The sequence below is a fragment of the Chiloscyllium punctatum genome, chromosome 1 (genome assembly GCF_047496795.1).
Source record: "Chiloscyllium punctatum isolate Juve2018m chromosome 1, sChiPun1.3, whole genome shotgun sequence".
Taxonomy (NCBI): domain Eukaryota; kingdom Metazoa; phylum Chordata; class Chondrichthyes; order Orectolobiformes; family Hemiscylliidae; genus Chiloscyllium; species Chiloscyllium punctatum.
In genome coordinates this window covers 24,204,436-24,222,155 of record NC_092739.1, presented here as the reverse complement: position 1 = coordinate 24,222,155, position 17,720 = coordinate 24,204,436, and the positions used below count along the sequence as shown (strand labels likewise).

Below are 17,720 nucleotides of genomic sequence, written 5' to 3'. Positions count from 1 at the left end.
GTAACATTATATTCACTTTGAATTATCAAACAACAATTACCAAGTTGTTCTATTAGTGTGTTTCTATAAGATCATTGCCTGATTTGCTAATTAATATGATCTTTATTTTTTCAGCAATCTTTCATCATGGGCTCAGTTAAGCAACATGACAAACTCAAAGAGCCACTGTTTAGAAAATAATACCCTATTTCTTGCCATGAAACTGCACATCTCATCAGTATGTGTAATTTCTTATCGTCTTGTGCCTAGATTTGTTTTCTGATGAGCCTTTTTCAGTGAAATGTGAGATGGATAATCCACATCAAAATTGATATTGCTGCAATGTGAACCTGGATTATTGTCTTTGCTAATTTCCAAAGCTGTGCACTTGATATAGTCAGTTCACATCAACCCTTTGTGAGAAATCATTAACCATGACTAATACCAAAACCCAAATGGAAACTTTAATTATGTGACTGAGCAGCTGAAATGAAGATATGTGGAGCAAAAATTACAGAACTTAGATCACGAGTAAACAAATGTGAAATCAGTACTTTCGACAAACCAAATGTGACAGTTGTAATCTGAGGTAACCCTCTTCGCTGTCCACTACACCTCCAATTTTGGTGTCATCTGCAAATTTACTAACTGTACCTCTTAATCTCGCATCTAAATCATTTATGTAAATGACAAAAAGTAGAGGACCTAGCACCGATCCTTATGGCATTCCACTGGTCACAGGCCTCCAGTCTGAAAAACAACCCTCCACCACCACGCTGTCTTCTACCTTTGAGCCAGTTCTGTATCCAAATGGCTAGTTCTCCCTGTATTCCATGAGTTCTAACCTTGCTCATCAATCTCCCATGGGGAACCTTGTCGAGTGCCTTACTGAAGTCCATATAGATCACATCTATGGCTCTGCCCTCTTGATTGAGTTTTTTGAGGAAGTAATAACGTTTGTGAGACATGATTTTCCATGCACAAAGCCATGTTGACTGTCCCTAATCAGTCCTTGCCTTTCCAAATACATGTACATCCTGTCCCTCAGGATTCCCTCCAACAACTTGCTCACCGTTGACGTCAGGCTCACTGGTGTACAGTCGCTCTAATTAAAATATTCTCATCACAGTAATAAATGCGTCTTTCTTACATGCATGGGATGGAGGGGGGGGTGGTGGGGGAAGAGAGATGGAAGACTCACAAGCACAAAGATTTTACTGGCTTAAACTAATTTAAAACATTAAAATTCTAAAACCATCAAAGCACTGCAGGTTAATTAAATCCATGTGGGAGTTACATCAATAGTGCAGTTCTTTGGTTCCAGAAGCTTATCCAAACCCAATCGACTGATAATGTTATCAGCACTCACTTTTGAAACAAATGTAAACAGCAAACATAAAAATCACTCCAACTAATCAGAGCGCTATACAGATATCTACTTCTTATTTTTGATTACCAATATCTAAAATATTTCAAAAGTCTTATACTTAACCCGCTCTTCTTGTCTGTGTGATAGATTTCTTGTTCTCAAATTTTGCCACATTTTACATCACTTTTTGTTATAAATAATGTTCACATATATAGTACAAATGTATTTTGTTGCTGTGCATAATCTGGCCCTAGATTCAACAAAGGCTTTCTAAACAATTATTTCCATCAGCCATTTATGCTCAGGAACTGAAATTTTTCTTGCCTAAAATGGACATTTTGCTAAAAATAAAAACCTAATTCACCATGATTACAGTTCGTCACCAAGTTCTTATTCCTTTCAGTCTTGTTGAGCTGAATTTGGATTGTGCAGCTTTATCACGTGTACTGTTTTTAATTTTCAGTATTATCTAGATCGAGAAATAGCTTTATTTATTACTATAATTACCACTCCTTTTGCTTTTCACTGTGATATCTTTGCTATTGAAACCCCTATATTCTAGCCTATCCTTTTTCCAACTTGAACCTGCACCTCGCCAAACAGTGTAAAACTCAGTACATTTCTGCATCTCTTCAGTTTCAAAGAAGTAATTTTGGACGTGAAATCGAATTCAAGTTAACTCAATTTCCCTCTCCACACATGCTGCCAGAATGATTTGAGCTTTTCCATAACTTGCCATGTTTATTTGAGGAATATCTTTCTTCAGTTTCTAGCTCTTTACAGTGAAAACCTCTTTTCAGAAATTCATACGTACATTTTTCATAAATGAGATAGGAACATTTTAAGTTTGGCCATCCAACAAAAATGATGTGGTAATTCTTCAAGAGTGATTGGGATATAGACGATAGCACCATGTTGCTGAAGGCCCGTAAAGAAGTGTCCAAACACCTGCTTCATCAGACAAAGGCCTTATTCTCAAATGCAGTTCAGGATTCTACAGCATACATACTTTTCCCATAGCTGTGATGTTCTGTGCAGACTGATCGGGGATAGTAGAAGGAGGTATAGCTAATCGAACGATGAACAGGTAAGGACAATAATTGAAGCCAAGGTGTCAGAGCAACAAAATTAAATAAGGGATTGAATGAAAACTAAATTGCTGAGGGCAACAACTTCCTAACAGTTTTTAACATATAGTGATGAGAATACTAACCACTTTATTTCCATACATATCAATATTTCATCATAAAGATCTATTTCTGGACAAATAACTATCCCATATTCATTAAGTTTATATAGACAGCCGTTTGAAAAGGTATTTAATTCCATATTATAATCAAATTCTTACTCTAGGGACAGATATTTTAAACTGTTCTTGCATTTTAAAGGATTGCTTTTCCTGTGGTACTATATACTCTTGATGTGATAAGTCACCTGCAAATTGGGAACACAGTAATTATACAATGCTTGATTGAAAAAGAAAATATAGAGTCTGAACTCTAATAATGTCGAGTATAGTCCAACAAAATTTCAATAGTCCAACGCTTTCAATACTGTTTGTAAAAACAATTCTGGCTGAATCTATCTTACTATCATTACAAGATTTACAGGATCTTCAAAATACAGTTTAAAAATAATCTCATTCAAATTCTAGTTCAGTACTTTAGGAATATAAAAACAGTGGGAGGTATCATTCTAATTTTAAAATGGTGCCCTCTTGTTCTGGATTCCTCCAACAGAACTAATAATGTTTTGGAGCTGAGGCTTGTACTATTTTTTGACTGAGTGCAAGTTGCAAATCTTTTGGAGTTTTTTTTTGCCATGAGGCGGAGCTGGTTTCTTCGCTGTATCTTATTGCACTCACTTCAGTAACTAAGTAACAGGCCCTTTGTTGTTTCTCATGTCTGATTCCTTCCCCATCTTAGCAGACTCTATTCCCAGACCAACTCGCCACTCAACAGATATCCAAAGACCAGCATCCCTTGCTGCAGTGCCATCTGTAAAAGGTCACTGTGTACCTGGACAAGCATTGGCAATCTGGAGTTGACCCCCAGTGGCAACATAAATGACACAGCAGCCAGAAAGCCAGGTCTGCTCACAGCATATAGCCAACTTGGCTTGCACACCCTTGCACATACAACATCATTCTCTCATCCAATTGCTGTCTAACCAATAATACCACACAGTTTACCTATCCTCAGCAACATCCTATTTAAACAAAGTCTTTTTGATAAAAAGATTGTGTGGAGTTGTGGTGAAGGGAACAGGAACATTTGGAGCCAAGGGAACAGGAACATTTGGAGCCAAAGTCATACAAAGATAAAGGCGGCATGGGGATTTCTGTCCTTTAGCAGGGAAATGCTAGAAATCAATAAAATAATCATTTGAATGCAGCATGAACATAGCTCACAGTTTTGGTCACAAGGAAATCAGCCTATCACAATAGAATTAAATCAAATCTACTGCATTTACTCGAGTGAAAGGCAAATGCTTGAGGTCACATTTTAGACCAACAGTCTGGGGTCTTGACATCTCTACATGCATCATGAGTTTGAGGGATTAACAAATATACTTGATTTAAGCCAAAAAAGACTGCTGCAATTGAATAAAATAAAAAAAAGCAACACAAATGATCCATATCATTTCTCTAATTTATTTTGCAACATTACAAATTATACACATTTCATCCAACACAATAGACTATTATGAATTAAAGATAATTCAGTGAAATCCTTTGAAATCAGTCCGATCATTATCAGAACCACCTAACAGTTTCTCTCTGTTTGCTGGTTGCAAAACACAACTTTGGTCTCTGTCATCTTCAAATGGTAGTACCATTGACATGAGTTTATCATTTCACAGGTAATTGTCCTGGCTATCATTGACTACATTCAAAATTCCAGATTTTTGAGATGATTTTTAACAATATTCCATATATTTGGGGAAAAAAAAGAACCAGCGGTCATAAGTTTAAGGTGAGAGGGGAAAGATTTAAAAGGGGTAACGTTTTCACACAGAGGGTGGTGCGTGTATGGAGTGAACTGCCACAAGGAAGTGTTGGAGGCTAGTGCAATTATAACATGTAAGCTGGTGGCAGCTGTCTGTCACGTCTGCGGGGAACATCAGGAACCATGCTGGGCAACTGTGGACTGACAGTTCTGGTCCAGCTGGCTTTTAAAGATGGCACCAGTGCAAGAAATGCCAGTGAATTCTGGGATTTCCACTGAGTGACAGTGTTCTGGGAGGACACATGGTAAGGGGGTGCAGAATCTGGATGTGAGAAGCACTGTAGGGATGTGGTAAGTAATTAAAGAGGTAAGCTTGGTAAGACAGGATGAAAGGACATGCTAAGCCTGGCAGCAAGCAAAACCATTAAAATATTCAGTGCAACTTAATTCAGTGCAGTCAAATAAGCATAAAATTCAGCCCTGGTGTTTAAGAAATCAGCAAATAAGGGCCTAATAGGTGACCATAATCAGAAGAAATTGTACTCAGCAGAAATTTCCTAGTGGATAGCATAACAAAGTCTCCATAATAGATGCTAAAGGAGCTAGATGATTTGCTCCTTCTTTCAACTTGTTATTTAGAAATGATCTCAAGTTTTACTTTCCAGCCTAAACAGTTCAAATCAAAATTCATTTAATTTGCAAACCTTCAAGCTGCCAAGTGAATTACCTCTTTCTTTCCAAATCATCTAGGATAAAGCCAAGATAAAGTCATGCAATAACAAGTACAAGCACAGCCTTAGAATTAGAGGGGGTCAATTTAGAACAGAAATGAGGAGACATTTCTTCAGCCAGAGAGTGGTGGGCCTGTGGAATTCATTGCCACGGAGTGCAGTGGAGGTCGGGACATTAAATATCTTCAAGGCAGAGGTTGAAAAATTCTTAATCTCGCAAGGAATTAAAGGCTAGGGGAGAGTGCGGGTGAGTGGCATTGAAATGCCGTGATTAAATGGCAGAATGGACTCGATGGGCTGAATGGCCCTACTTCCCCCTCCTATGATCTTATTAATTTGTTAATACTGAATGAGTATTTCCAACCATTTAGGACTCTCCCTTCAGGTGGTGTACACGCTTTATTCTTGCAAATTGTCCAGATGAATGAAAGCTTCAGCAAACTAAAATATAAATCTAATTACAGTTCAATAACCATGTACACATTTAATCAGAGTTATCCAGCCACTTGATAGAAAACCATTAATGGACAGATATTTAATAAAGTAAGCAACAAACATTATACAAGTAATTTAGTATATTATTATATATTCCAGTGCTAACAAACATTATTAACTATAGTGCTGACGAAAGTCTGACATTAAAATAAATGAGATTACTTTAAAAGTAATTCTTATACAGCTGATAAATTAGTTGCTTTCAACAGCCAAGTAATTCAAACCTGCAGGTGTCATTATCAATCTTTTAAAAAGCTAAAACAAACTTCTCTAAATGGCCTGTATTCAGTTTTCCCTTTCCTGCACTTTGCTCAACAGATGCTCCTTATGAGATATGGGCATCATCAACTGGTTTACAGGGTATTTTCCTCAGCACACTACTCCACAATAATCCATGTTATAGGACTCTGGTTACATATGAACAAAAAAACAAGAGTAGGCCACTTGGCCCTTTGAGCCTGCTTCGCAATTCAATAAGATCATGGCTGATCTGATTTTAACATTAACTTCAAACAAATTTTAGTCATCACATTTCTGGTATTCACTGTGAGTATGTTAATTTCATCTGGCCCCAAAACGAGCTTAAATGAAATTGCTTCATATTCTCACTTTAATCAACGGCACATCAACACTATACCACATACAATAAATTTATCACATAGTGATAAAAAGCATGCAAATACATTTTCACCAAAAGATTAGCCAAGGTGGATTTTATTTTACATTTCTCCATTACTTTCAACTCACAGATATCATACTTTGATTTAAATCGTTATTTCACCTACACTATTTCTCAGTGTTAGTGAATAAATGAGAAAACATACAAAAATCCAAGACATTTTCTATTGCCATTGACCTAAACGGGAGTTGTTGGGTGGAGCAAAGGTGGAAATTTTCAATGGCTTCAGCAAATGTATTGGTGGACTGATATTGGCATAGCCTAAAATCATAGTCCACTCATGCCAAAATCTCTTGTAACCTTTCTCTGACAGTGAATCCATCATTCCAATGGTGCAAAATTGTCAGGAAGCTCTGTAATTGTATTTAATTAACTATATCAACGTGCTTTCTTATAAACTAGATAAAAATGGAATGCTGTTGAAATGTTGCATTACTGTATGTAGTTTTGGGCAAATTTAAAACAAAGTGTAGTGATGACAATAATGGTCCTACTACTTAAATGATTTATTCTCATAAAACATCAAAATATTTATAAGTTTAGCTCAATCTCAGGTTCTTGGAGTCCAAACAACGTTCCTAATGAAAGATTTCAAACTTAGAAGTTATCAGATGCCTCCAGTTACCATACTTACATGTTATGTAACGTTTCTGGAACACCATTCCCCCTTTTACCTTACCTTTCTTCTTGACTTTCATAACTTTGGTTGAAAGATTCAGCATAATACAATGGATTCCTCTGTTTTGTAAGCACGTGCATGTTGAAAAATTGCAGAAAATAGCTTCTCCCTTTCAATTTCGTTTTGTTCCCTTCATACTTTGAAGGTGCTTATTCATGCTGGTTCTTGCACTTGGTCATTCTTTATGTGTAAGCCTAAACAAAAATATAGCCTCTTCAACAATATAGAGCAGTATCCAAAGGTTAGCCCTGTCTTCACTTAGCATTTAGACACAGGAATTGCTGATTAGGATTATGAGATAAGTATTGAAAGCAGGATCAGTTTTGAAGTTTCGAACCAGTAAACCTTCACCTGTAATCATGAAACTGTAATTTATCTTAGTTTTTAATAACTACGATCAGATTTCTCAGGTTTTGCTCAGGATTAGTCAGACAATTCACTGTCTTATAATAATCAGGATGCTTATAATATTAAGGGTGACATTAAGGCCAGTGATTCACATTGACTCAAAGAAGCCAAAGTCAATTATTATTAAATAGCGTTCTATAACTATTTGTTGTGCTTTGAAGGTTGAGTCTGTTACTCAGTAAAAACTGTAAAGGAATGACCTTTACATGTAATTTCTTTGCCTATGTTTTTAATTTTTGTCCATTCCCATTTTTAAGATTGGCAATACACAGTATTTTACTTCAAGGCAAGATGGCTGTTCATAACATTATACCTTAAAACAAAACCATTTGTCAATGATTCACTCAAATTTAATATTCCAAAACCTGCAACAAATCAGATCTCTATAAATACTCAAATAATGAAACAAAAAAAAACACTATCAGAAAGCTCAAAACTTTTTAAAGTCTTTTTTTGGCTGTTACATATCAGAATCCAGTCAGAGAAAAATCCAATAGTTACATCAAAAGATAGAGACTGAACAAAACCAGTTTTAGCCACTATTTTCCTTTCCCACAAACGTAAAAGGTCAGTGGGGAAAACGTTGTTGAAACCAAAGCTGAGATGCTAGATCTGTTTACAGTTGTATATCGGTGTACAATGGGAAAACAAATATAGGGATGACAATATAAGACAGCTCACACCCTCAGCCTGAAATGACAAATTGACTGCAGGTAGTTTCTAATTCAAAAAATCCATGTTCATATCTGAGTTAGCTTGTGCAACATGACTGTTCTACGTTTAATATTTTTGGTAGAAAGTACAGTTGAGTTTGTACTACTGTAAGTGACTGGCGACATGACCACCAAAAGAATCTAGAAGAGTTCAATTCTCTCCATGATTAGATAGTTCATGACAATAACATTAATTCAATCCATGTTGTGTTGAAACAAAATTTAAATTATTTCAGTAGGTTGCAAAATCGAACACCCTAATGTACTAAAGTAGGCTCTTGATCTTTTCAATGCACGTGAGACAAGATTCAATGCCCTCCATGGAAAGAAACATGCATTATAACGGACTTTCACATAGATCAGTTGAAACAAAACACAAACAATTAAAAAAGTTGATGTAACGTATGGATTCCATGATAGGGGAATGAATGAATTCTGTGAATGTCCTGGAAAATTTATTATACAGAGGAACGTCAATTATCCGAATATCAGATTATCCGGCAAGATTGCAAGGTCCCGTGCTTGGCTAAACTATGTTATATGGCATTTGATTATCCGGAATTCAATAAACTGAACAAAAACACCCCCTCCGTGTCCTTCGGATAATCGAGGTTCCTCCGTAGATGGGTTCCACAGTTCTCTTGATGTTGAATCTGTCTTGTGATCATATCACAGCTTCTAAATATAAATTAAGTGTAACCATTTCACTTTAAATGCAAGATTGTGAGGGAGTCAACTCCTTCTGGCATATGTAAAAATAGTTCATTTATTAAATAGCAGAACATCTCTAAACCATCATGAAGCACAAGTTGTCTCCAAATCAATGCTGAAATTTCAGCATTGTACTAAAAGCAAAATATTCTGAATGCCAACTACAGAAAGAGACAAAATAAATTCATTTTCTGTCTATGGTCCAGTCTTTTGCTATCCAAAGTACGTTTTCTTTTATTTCACAAGTTTTACTTTGTCTTTCAGCACTTTAAATTTGGGGTTAGAGCTTATCTTCTTGTAAAAAATTGCCAGGAGTTCCACTTCAGATTTGTAGTTACTATCACCACACTCAGCGTAGTACTGGGATAGAACCTGCAAGAGTTTGGAAACATATCAACTGAGACAAAGAGTAATTAATTCTTTTTCTGAAAAAGACACATTTGACACATTTTTCATTCATCAAGAATTGATAATCTTGCGAACTGTCAAGTGGAAAACCAACATTTATACTCCATGAGAGGAGAATGCTGATTAGTTGTCAAATGGACTGGTAGAGGCGTTGCCATGGAGAATGCACTTTTTAACACTGATAGGCAGTTAACTGCTGGGCTTTGTTTAAATTTTAACATTAGCATTTGTGCAAATTGTCCTGACGAGTGCAAGATGAAAAGTTTTAACAAAACTTTTCTCAGCAATACCCAATTTTTCTGTACGATAAAAAAAAGAGGAATTTTATTATGTCATAAAAAAATTTAATAACCTTTTTCAATATTCAACATGGAAAAAGATGATAAATTTATTACACAGGATTATTTCTGTAACTAATAATTTCATATTTTGTTTCTGTTTTTTCTAATTTAGTATCCATAAGTTAATCTTACAGCTATCATATACATACATACCTTTTTCCGTAATTTTTTAACAGAAATTTCCTGCTCAGGAGACTGTTTGAGAACAATTTTGATTGCTCTTTTCCAGTTGAATTTCCCTTAAGCAAACAGATGATCATGTATAAGATATAAAATTCAGAATTACAAGCTACAGGCAAATGATCTATATACAAAATGTGCAATGTATTATCTTCCAGTTTTACAATTTGTTTAGATCCAAATCCATAACAAAACTCCACACACATTAGTCATTTGGATATGCACCCTCTAATTTATAAGCAACTAGAAAGAACCCCATGTACATATGCAAAAATAAAGCCAACATATTTTTAAGAAAGCTGAGCATTTGTGGTTGTGCTGAGCCCATAAAGAAGAAAGAGATATACCTCTTATCAATGGCAGCAACTTGAGTGAGTAAGTGATTTGAGTCAACAGAAACACGAGTAATAAACACAAATTTCAACACAGTACTTAGACAGCTGAACCACATCTTTTGAATCACTCGTAAATCGAGGCCCCGCATCTTGCACTGTCTAATGCATACTATTCAATGAAGAGCAGAGAAATTCCCCCTGTTGTCCTGAAATTATCTGGTCAGTTATTTCACTTGCTCCGTGCAGGTTGGCTCCGGGGCTTACCTGCAGACCAGTTAACTAACTTTACATGCATGTCATTGATTGTACAATACTTGGGGATACCCCAAATTGGAGGGAGGGTGACATATGAATACTATCTCAAAAGCAATTTTCTAGATATTGGGCAACTAAGAACAGTAGATGAGCAGAGATTTTGAGGTCTAATTATACAAATTACTAAAACATATACTACAAAGAAATGCACAAAGACATGCAAATGAGGATGGAATGTTGGATTTTATCTTAAGGTTACTAAAACACAATGTCCTGGTTAGATCCTATCTAGGGTAGTGTATTTAATGCTGGAGACTCAGGAAAAAGAATAGTGGCCTTCGAAAGGTACAACACAGATTCACCACAAAGATACTGGCCTTAAAAGGGTTACATTTTAGGAATGGGATGAGTGTTGGGGAGAGATTAGACAGGTTGCATGGACTTGACCTGTGTTTTTTTAATCAACCTGTTCAGACATGACAGAAAGGGCTCTGGACAGGATGAGCCAGCTGACCACAGCACCATGGTGCAGAAGGCCTTTCAACAGGGGGGAGCAAAAAGACAAGCAGTTGTTATAGGGGATTCTATAATTAGGGGGACAGATAGTATCCTTTGCAAGCCGGATCGGGAGTCTCGCATGGTGTGTTGCCTGCCTGGTGCCAGGGTGCGGGACAGCTCCGACCAGCTTGAAAGGATATTGGAGTGGGAGGGGAGGATCCAGTTGTTGTGGTCCACGTTGGGACTAATAACATAGGCAAGACTAGGGTGGAGGACCTGTTTGGGGACTATCAAGCACGAGGAAGGAAATTGAAGTACAGGTCCTCAAGGGTCATAATCTCCAGATTACTGCCCGAGCCACGTGCCAATTGGCATAGGGATAATTAGGGAAGTAAACACGTGGCTAAGGGATTGGTGTGGGAAAGAGGGATTCCACTTCATGGGGCATTGGCATCAGTTTTGGAACTGGCGGGGTGGGGGGGGGGATCTGTACCGTTGGGACAGTCTCCACCTGAACCGATCAGGTACCAATGTTCTAGCAAAGAGGATAAATAGGGTGGTCAGTAGGACTTTAAACTTCTGAGTTTGGGGGGGGGGGGGGGGGAGAAGGGAAAGTGAAAGCGACAGGGAGTATGGAGTTAAATGGAAAGATAAGCAGCAGGATAGCATGTGTGCAGGCGGATTTAAACTTGAGGCAGACAGGGAATGCAGCAAAAAGGAAGGATAACTTAGGACATCTTATGACTTCCAATATCTCTAATGATAAGAAAGTTAGCGATAAGGCACTTTACCTGAATGCTCGTAGCATTCGTAACAAAGCAGATGAACTAATGGCACAGATCATCGTGAATGATTATGATGTGGTAGGCATCACAGAGACGTGGTTGCAGGGGGGTCAGAACTGGCAGTTAAACATCCAAGGATTTTCAACTTATCGAAAAGACATGGAGGCGGGGTTCCCTTGTTAGTTAAGAACAAAATTAAATCTATGGCACTGAATGGCATAGCGTCGGATGTTGTGGAGTCTGTGTGGGTGGAATTGAGGAACCACAAGGGCAAAAAAACCATAACGGGAGTTATGTACAGACCTCCTAACAGTGGTCAGGACCAGGGGCGCAACATGTACCGGGAAATAGAGAAGGCATGTAAGAAAGGCAAGGTCACGGTGGTCATGGGAGACTTCAATATTCAGGTGGACTGGGTAAATAATGTTGCCAGTGGATCCAAAGAAAGGGAATTCCTGGAATGCTTACAGGATGCCTTTTTGGAACAGCTTGTAATGGAGCCCACAAGGGAGCAGGCTATTCTGGACCTAGTGCTATGTAACGAACCAGACTTTATAAAAAAAAATCTTAAAGTAAGGGAACACTTAGGAAGCAGCGATCATAATATGGTAGAGTTCAATCTGCAGTTTGAAAGAGAGAAGGCAAAATCAGATGTAATGGTATTACAGTTAAATAAAGGTAATTATGAGGGCACGAGAGGGGAACTGACGAAAATACACTGGAAGCAGACCCTAGCGGGGAAGACAGTAGAGCAAAAATGGCAGGAGTTTGTAGGTATAATCGAGGACACTGTACAGAGGTTCACCCCAAGAAAAAAAAGATTATTCGGGGAGGGATTAGACAGCCATGGCTGACAAAGGAAGTCAGGAAATGTATTAAAGAAAAAGAGAGATCCTATAAAGTGGCCAAGAGCACTGGGAAATCAGAAGATTGGGAAGGCTACAAAAACAAACAGAGGATAACAAAGAGAGAAATAAGGAAGGAGAGGATCAAATATGAAGGTAGGCTAGCCAGTAATATTAGAAATGATAATAAAAGTTTCTTTCAATACATAAGAAACAAATGACAGGCAAAAGTAGACATTGGGCCACTTCAAACTGATGCTGGAAGACTAGTGATGGGAGATAAGGAAATAGCTGGAGAACTTAATAAGTACTTTGCGTCAGTCTTCACAGTGGAAGGCATGAGTAATATCCCAACAATTGAAGGGAGTCAGGGGGCTGAGTTGAGTATGGTAGCCATTACAAAACAAAGTGTTAGAAAAGCTAAAAGGTCTTAAAATTGATAAATCTCCTGGACCCGATGGGCTACACCCTAGAGTTCTGAGGAAATAGCGGAGGCGTTGGTTAAGATCTTTCAAAAGTCACTGGAGTCAGGGAAAGTCCCAGATGATTGGAAGATTGCTGTTGTAACCCCCTTGTTCAAGAAAGGATCAAGACAAAAGATGGAAAATTATAGGCCAATTAGCCTAACCTCGGTTGTTGGTAAAATTCTAGAATCCATCATTAAGGATGAGGTTTCTAAATTCTTGGAAGAGCAGGGTCGGATTAGAACAAGTCAACATGGATTTAGTATGGGGAGGTCGTGCCTGACAAACCTGTTGGAATTCTTTGAAGAGGTGATAAGTAGGTTAGACCAGGGAAACCCAGTGGATGTGGTCTATCTAGACTTCCAAAAGGCCTTTGATAAGGTGCCACACGGGAGGCTGCTGAGCAAGGTGAGGGCCCATGGTTTCGAGGTGAGCTACTGGTATGGATTGAGGATTGGCTGTCTGACAGAAGGCACAGAGTTGGGATAAAAAGGTTCTTTTTCGGAATGGCAGCCGGTGACAAGCGGTGTCCTGCAGGGTTCAGTGTTGGGGCCGCAGCTGTTCACGTTATATATTAATGATCTGGATGACGGGACTGGGGGCATTTTAGTGAAGTTTGCCGATGATACGAAGTTAGGTGGACAGGCAGGTAGTACTGAAGAAGTGGGGAGGCTGCAGAAGGATCTAGACAGTTTGGGAGAGTGGTCCAGGAAATGGCTGATGAACTTCAATGTGAGCAAGTGCGAGGTCTTGCACTTTGGAAAAAAATAATACAAGCATGGACTACTTTCTAAACGATGAGAAAATTCAGAAAGCGAAAGTACAAAGGGATTTGGGAGTGCTAGTCGAGGATTCTCTAAAGGTAAACATGTAGGTGGAGTCTGTGATTAAGAAAGCGAATGCAATGTTGTCATTTATCTCACGAGGGTTGGAATATAAAAGCACCATTGTGCTACTGAGACCTTATAAAGCTCTGGTTAGGCCCCATTTGGAGTACTGTGTCCAGTTTTGGTCCCCACACCCAGGAAGGACATACTGGCACTGGAGCGTGTCCAGCAGAGATTCACACGGATGATCCCTGGAATGGTAGGCCTAACATATGAGGAACGGCGGAGGATCCTGGGATTGTATTCATTGGAGTTTAGAAGATTAAGGGGAGATCTATTAGAAACTTACAAGATAATACATTGCTTGGAAAGGGTGGACGCTAGGAAATTGTTTCCATTAGGCGAGGAGACTAGGACCCGTGGACACAGCCTTAGAATTAGAGGGGATAAATTCAGAACAGAAATGCGGAGACATTTGTTCAGCCAGAGAGTGGTGGGCCTGTGGAATTCATTGCCGCAGAGTGCGGTGGAGCCCGGGACGCTAAATGTCTTCAAGGCAGAGATTGATAAATTCTTGATGTCACAAGGAATCAAGGGCTATGGGGAGAATGCGGGTAAGTAGAGTTGAAATGCCCATCAGCCATGGTTGAATGGCGGAATGGACTCGATGGGCCAAATGGCCTTACTTCCACTCCTATGTCTTATGTTCTATGTCTTATGGTCTTCCGGCCCAGAAGGAGGGACACTACCACTGAACCACAAGATCCCGTGGTCTTGGCCTCGATCATTTTATAAAATTAAGCCTCCACCAAATCACCCATTTTTCTAAATAATGGGACGATCAACAAATATTTCCCACCAGGCCTTTGTACTTCAGTGATTAAATGGTGATATCACTGAGGTGATTAAGACAAAGCCAGAAAGAGAAATTCTCTCAGTCAGCAGGCAAATTCAGAATAGGGCAAGTAATCTTTAAATGAAAAAGGGCTGCTGAGGTATTAAAAGTATCAAAACAAAAGCATAAAACAAGACGCAGGAACCATAATCTAACGGAATACAGGATCGGTGTCGAGTACCGATGAGCCTTTTCCTGTTGCTGTACAAGTTCTACCTTGGAGAGAAGGGCAGGTGATGGCCTAATCACATTATTGCTAGACTATTCATCCAGAAACTCAACTCATGTGCTGGGGACCCAGGTTTGAATCTCACCACAGCAGATAGCGAAATTTGAATTCAATTTAAAAAGTAATCTACTGAAGACCATGAAATACTTCGATGTTGTGGCTATTACGGAGACATGGCTAGATCAGGGACAGGATTGGCTGTTGCAGGTTCCAGGGTTTAAATGTTTTAGTAGGGTCAGAGGTGGGGGTAAAAGAGGGGGGGGTGTGGCTTTGCTTGTCAAAGATAGTATTACAGCGGTGGAAAGGAAGATGGATGAAGATTTGCCATCTGAGGTAGTTTGGGTTGAGGTTAGGAATAGGAGAGGTGAGGTCACCCTGTTAGGAGTCTTTTACAGGCCTCCTAATAGTCCTAGAATCGTTGAAGAAAGGATTGCGAAGATGATTCAGGAGAAGAGTGACAGTAATAGGGTGATTGTTATGGGAGACTTTAACTTTCCTGATATTGATTGGGAAAGCTATAGCTCAAGTTCGTTAGATGGGTCAGTGTTTGTCCAATGTGTGCAGGAGAGTTTCCTGACACAATATGTAGATAAGCCAACAAGAGGTGAGGCCATACTGGATTTGGTTCTGGGTAACGAACCAGGCCAGGTATTAGAACTAGAGGTAGGTGAGCACTTTGGGGACAGTGACCACAATTCGGTGATTTTTAGTCTCGTGATGGGGAGGGATAAGTGTGTACTACAGGGCAAGAGTTATAGCTGGGGGCAGGGAAATTACGATGCGTTGAGGCATGACTTAGGATGTGTGGATTGGAAAAGTAGATTCCAAGGCAAGAGCGTAATTGATATGTGGAACTTGTTCAAGGAGCAACTATTGAGTGTCCTTGATAAGTACGTACCTATCAGGCAGGGAGGAAAGGGTCGTGTGAAGGAGCCGTGGTTTAATAAGGAGTTGGAATCCCTTGTTAAATGGAAGAGGGCGGCCTTTGTAAAGATGAGGCGTGAAGGTTCAATAGGGGCGATTGAGAGTTATAAGGTAGCCCGGAAGGACCTGAAGAGAGAGCTAAGAGCAGCAAGGAGGGGACATGAAAGGTCCTTAGTTGGTAGGATTAGGGAAAACCCTAAGGCTTTCTATAGGTATGTTAGGAATAAAAGAATGACTAGGGAAGGAATAGGTCCAATCAAGGATAGTAATGGGAAGTTGCGTGTGGAGGCTGAAGAGATTGGGGAGGCGCTGAATGAATACTTTTCGTCAGTATTCACTCAGGAACAGGACATTGTTGTCGATATGAATACTGAGGCACGAATAAGTAGAATGGATGGCTTTGAGATATGTAGAGAAGAGGTGTTGGAAATTCTGGCAAGGGTGAAAATAGATAAGTCCCCTGGGCCTGATTGCATTTATCCTAGGATTCTCTGGGAAGCAAGGGAGGAGATTGCAGAGCCATTGGCCTTGATTTTTGTGTCCTCTTTGTCTACAGGAGTAGTGCCAGAGGACTGGAGGCTAGCAAACGTGGTTCCCTTGTTCAAGAAGGGGAGTAGGGATAATCCTAGTAACTATAGGCCAGTGAGTCTCACTTCTGTTGTGGGCAAAGTCTTAGAGAGAATTATAAGGGATAGGATTTATGCACATCTGGATAAGAATGATGTGATCAAGGATAGTCAGCATGGTTTTGTGAAGGGCAGGTCGTGCCTCACAAACCTTATTGAATTCTTTGAGAAGGTGACGAAGGAGGTAGATGAGGGGAAAGCGGTAGATGTAGTATATATGGATTTTAGTAAGGCGTTTGATAAGGTCCCCCATGGTAGGCTACTGCAGAAAATACAGAGATATGGCATTGAGGGTGAGTTGGAGGTTTGGATTAGGAATTGGCTCTCTGGAAGAAGACAGAGGGTAGTAGTTGATGGCAAAGATTCATCTTGGAGTGCCGTCACTAGTGGTGTTCCGCAAGGATCTGTTTTGGGACCATTGCTGTTTGTCATTTTTATAAATGACCTGGAGGAAGGGTTAGAAGGTTGGGTGAGCAAGTTTGCGGATGATACGAAAGTCGGAGGAGTTGTAGACAGTGAGGAAGGATATGGCAGGTTACAGCGGGATATAGAGAAGCTGCAGAGCTGGGCAGAAAGGTGGCAAATGGAGTTCAATGTAGCTAAGTGTGAAGTGATTCACTTTGGTAAGAGTAATAAAAAGATGGATTACTGGGCTAATGGTAGACTACTTGGTAGTGTGGAAGAGCAGAGGGATCTTGGTGTCCATGTACACAGATCTCTGAAAGTTGCCACCCAGGTAAATAGTGCAGTGAAGAAGGCATATGGCGTACTGGCTTTTATTGGTAGAGGAATTGAGTTCCGGAGTCCTGAGGTCATGCTGCAGTTGTATAAGACTCTGGTGCGGCCGCTTCTGGAATATTGTGTGCAGTTTTGGTCGCCATACTATAGGAAGGATGTGGAGGCACTGGAACGGGTGCAGAGGAAGTTTACCAGGATGTTGCCTGGTATGGTAGGAAGATCCTATGAGGAAAGGCTGAGGCACTTGGGGTTGTTTTCTTTGGAGAAAAGAAGGTTTAGGGGTGATTTGATAGAGGTGTACAAGATGATTAGGGGGTTAGATAGGGTTGACAGTGAGAACCTTTTTCCGCGTATGGAGTCAGCTATTACAAGGGGGCATAGCTTTAAATTAAGGGGGGGTAGATATAGGACTGATGTTAGGGGTAGGTTCTTCACTCAGCGAGTCGTAAGATCATGGAATGCCCTGCCAGTAGCAGTAGTGGACTCTCCCTCTTTATGGGTATTTAAGCGGGCATTGGATAGGTATATGGAGGATAGTGGGTTAGTGTAGGTTAGGTGGGCTTTGATCGGCGCAACATCGAGGGCCGAAGGGCCTGTACTGCGCTGTATTGTTCTATGTTCTATGTTCTAAATCATTGTTGGTTCACTAATGTCCTTC

The 17,720-nt window shown here is 39.7% G+C and overlaps 1 protein-coding gene across 3 annotated transcripts in view; it reads right to left on the bottom strand.

The window, feature by feature from the left end:
* Positions 1–3,981: 3,981 nt before the first annotated feature.
* lyar (Ly1 antibody reactive homolog (mouse)) overlaps positions 3,982–17,720 on the bottom strand; it is a 39,896-nt gene continuing 26,157 nt past the window's right edge. For all 3 annotated transcript variants that reach the window (XM_072578850.1, XM_072578945.1, XM_072578762.1), the window contains 2 exons: positions 9,615–9,700; positions 3,982–9,084 (listed from right to left, as the gene is read on the bottom strand). In XM_072578850.1, coding sequence (XP_072434951.1) covers positions 8,947–9,084; positions 9,615–9,700 — 224 coding nt within the window. In that variant the 3' untranslated portion in view covers positions 3,982–8,946. The remainder of the gene's footprint in view (positions 9,085–9,614; positions 9,701–17,720) is intronic.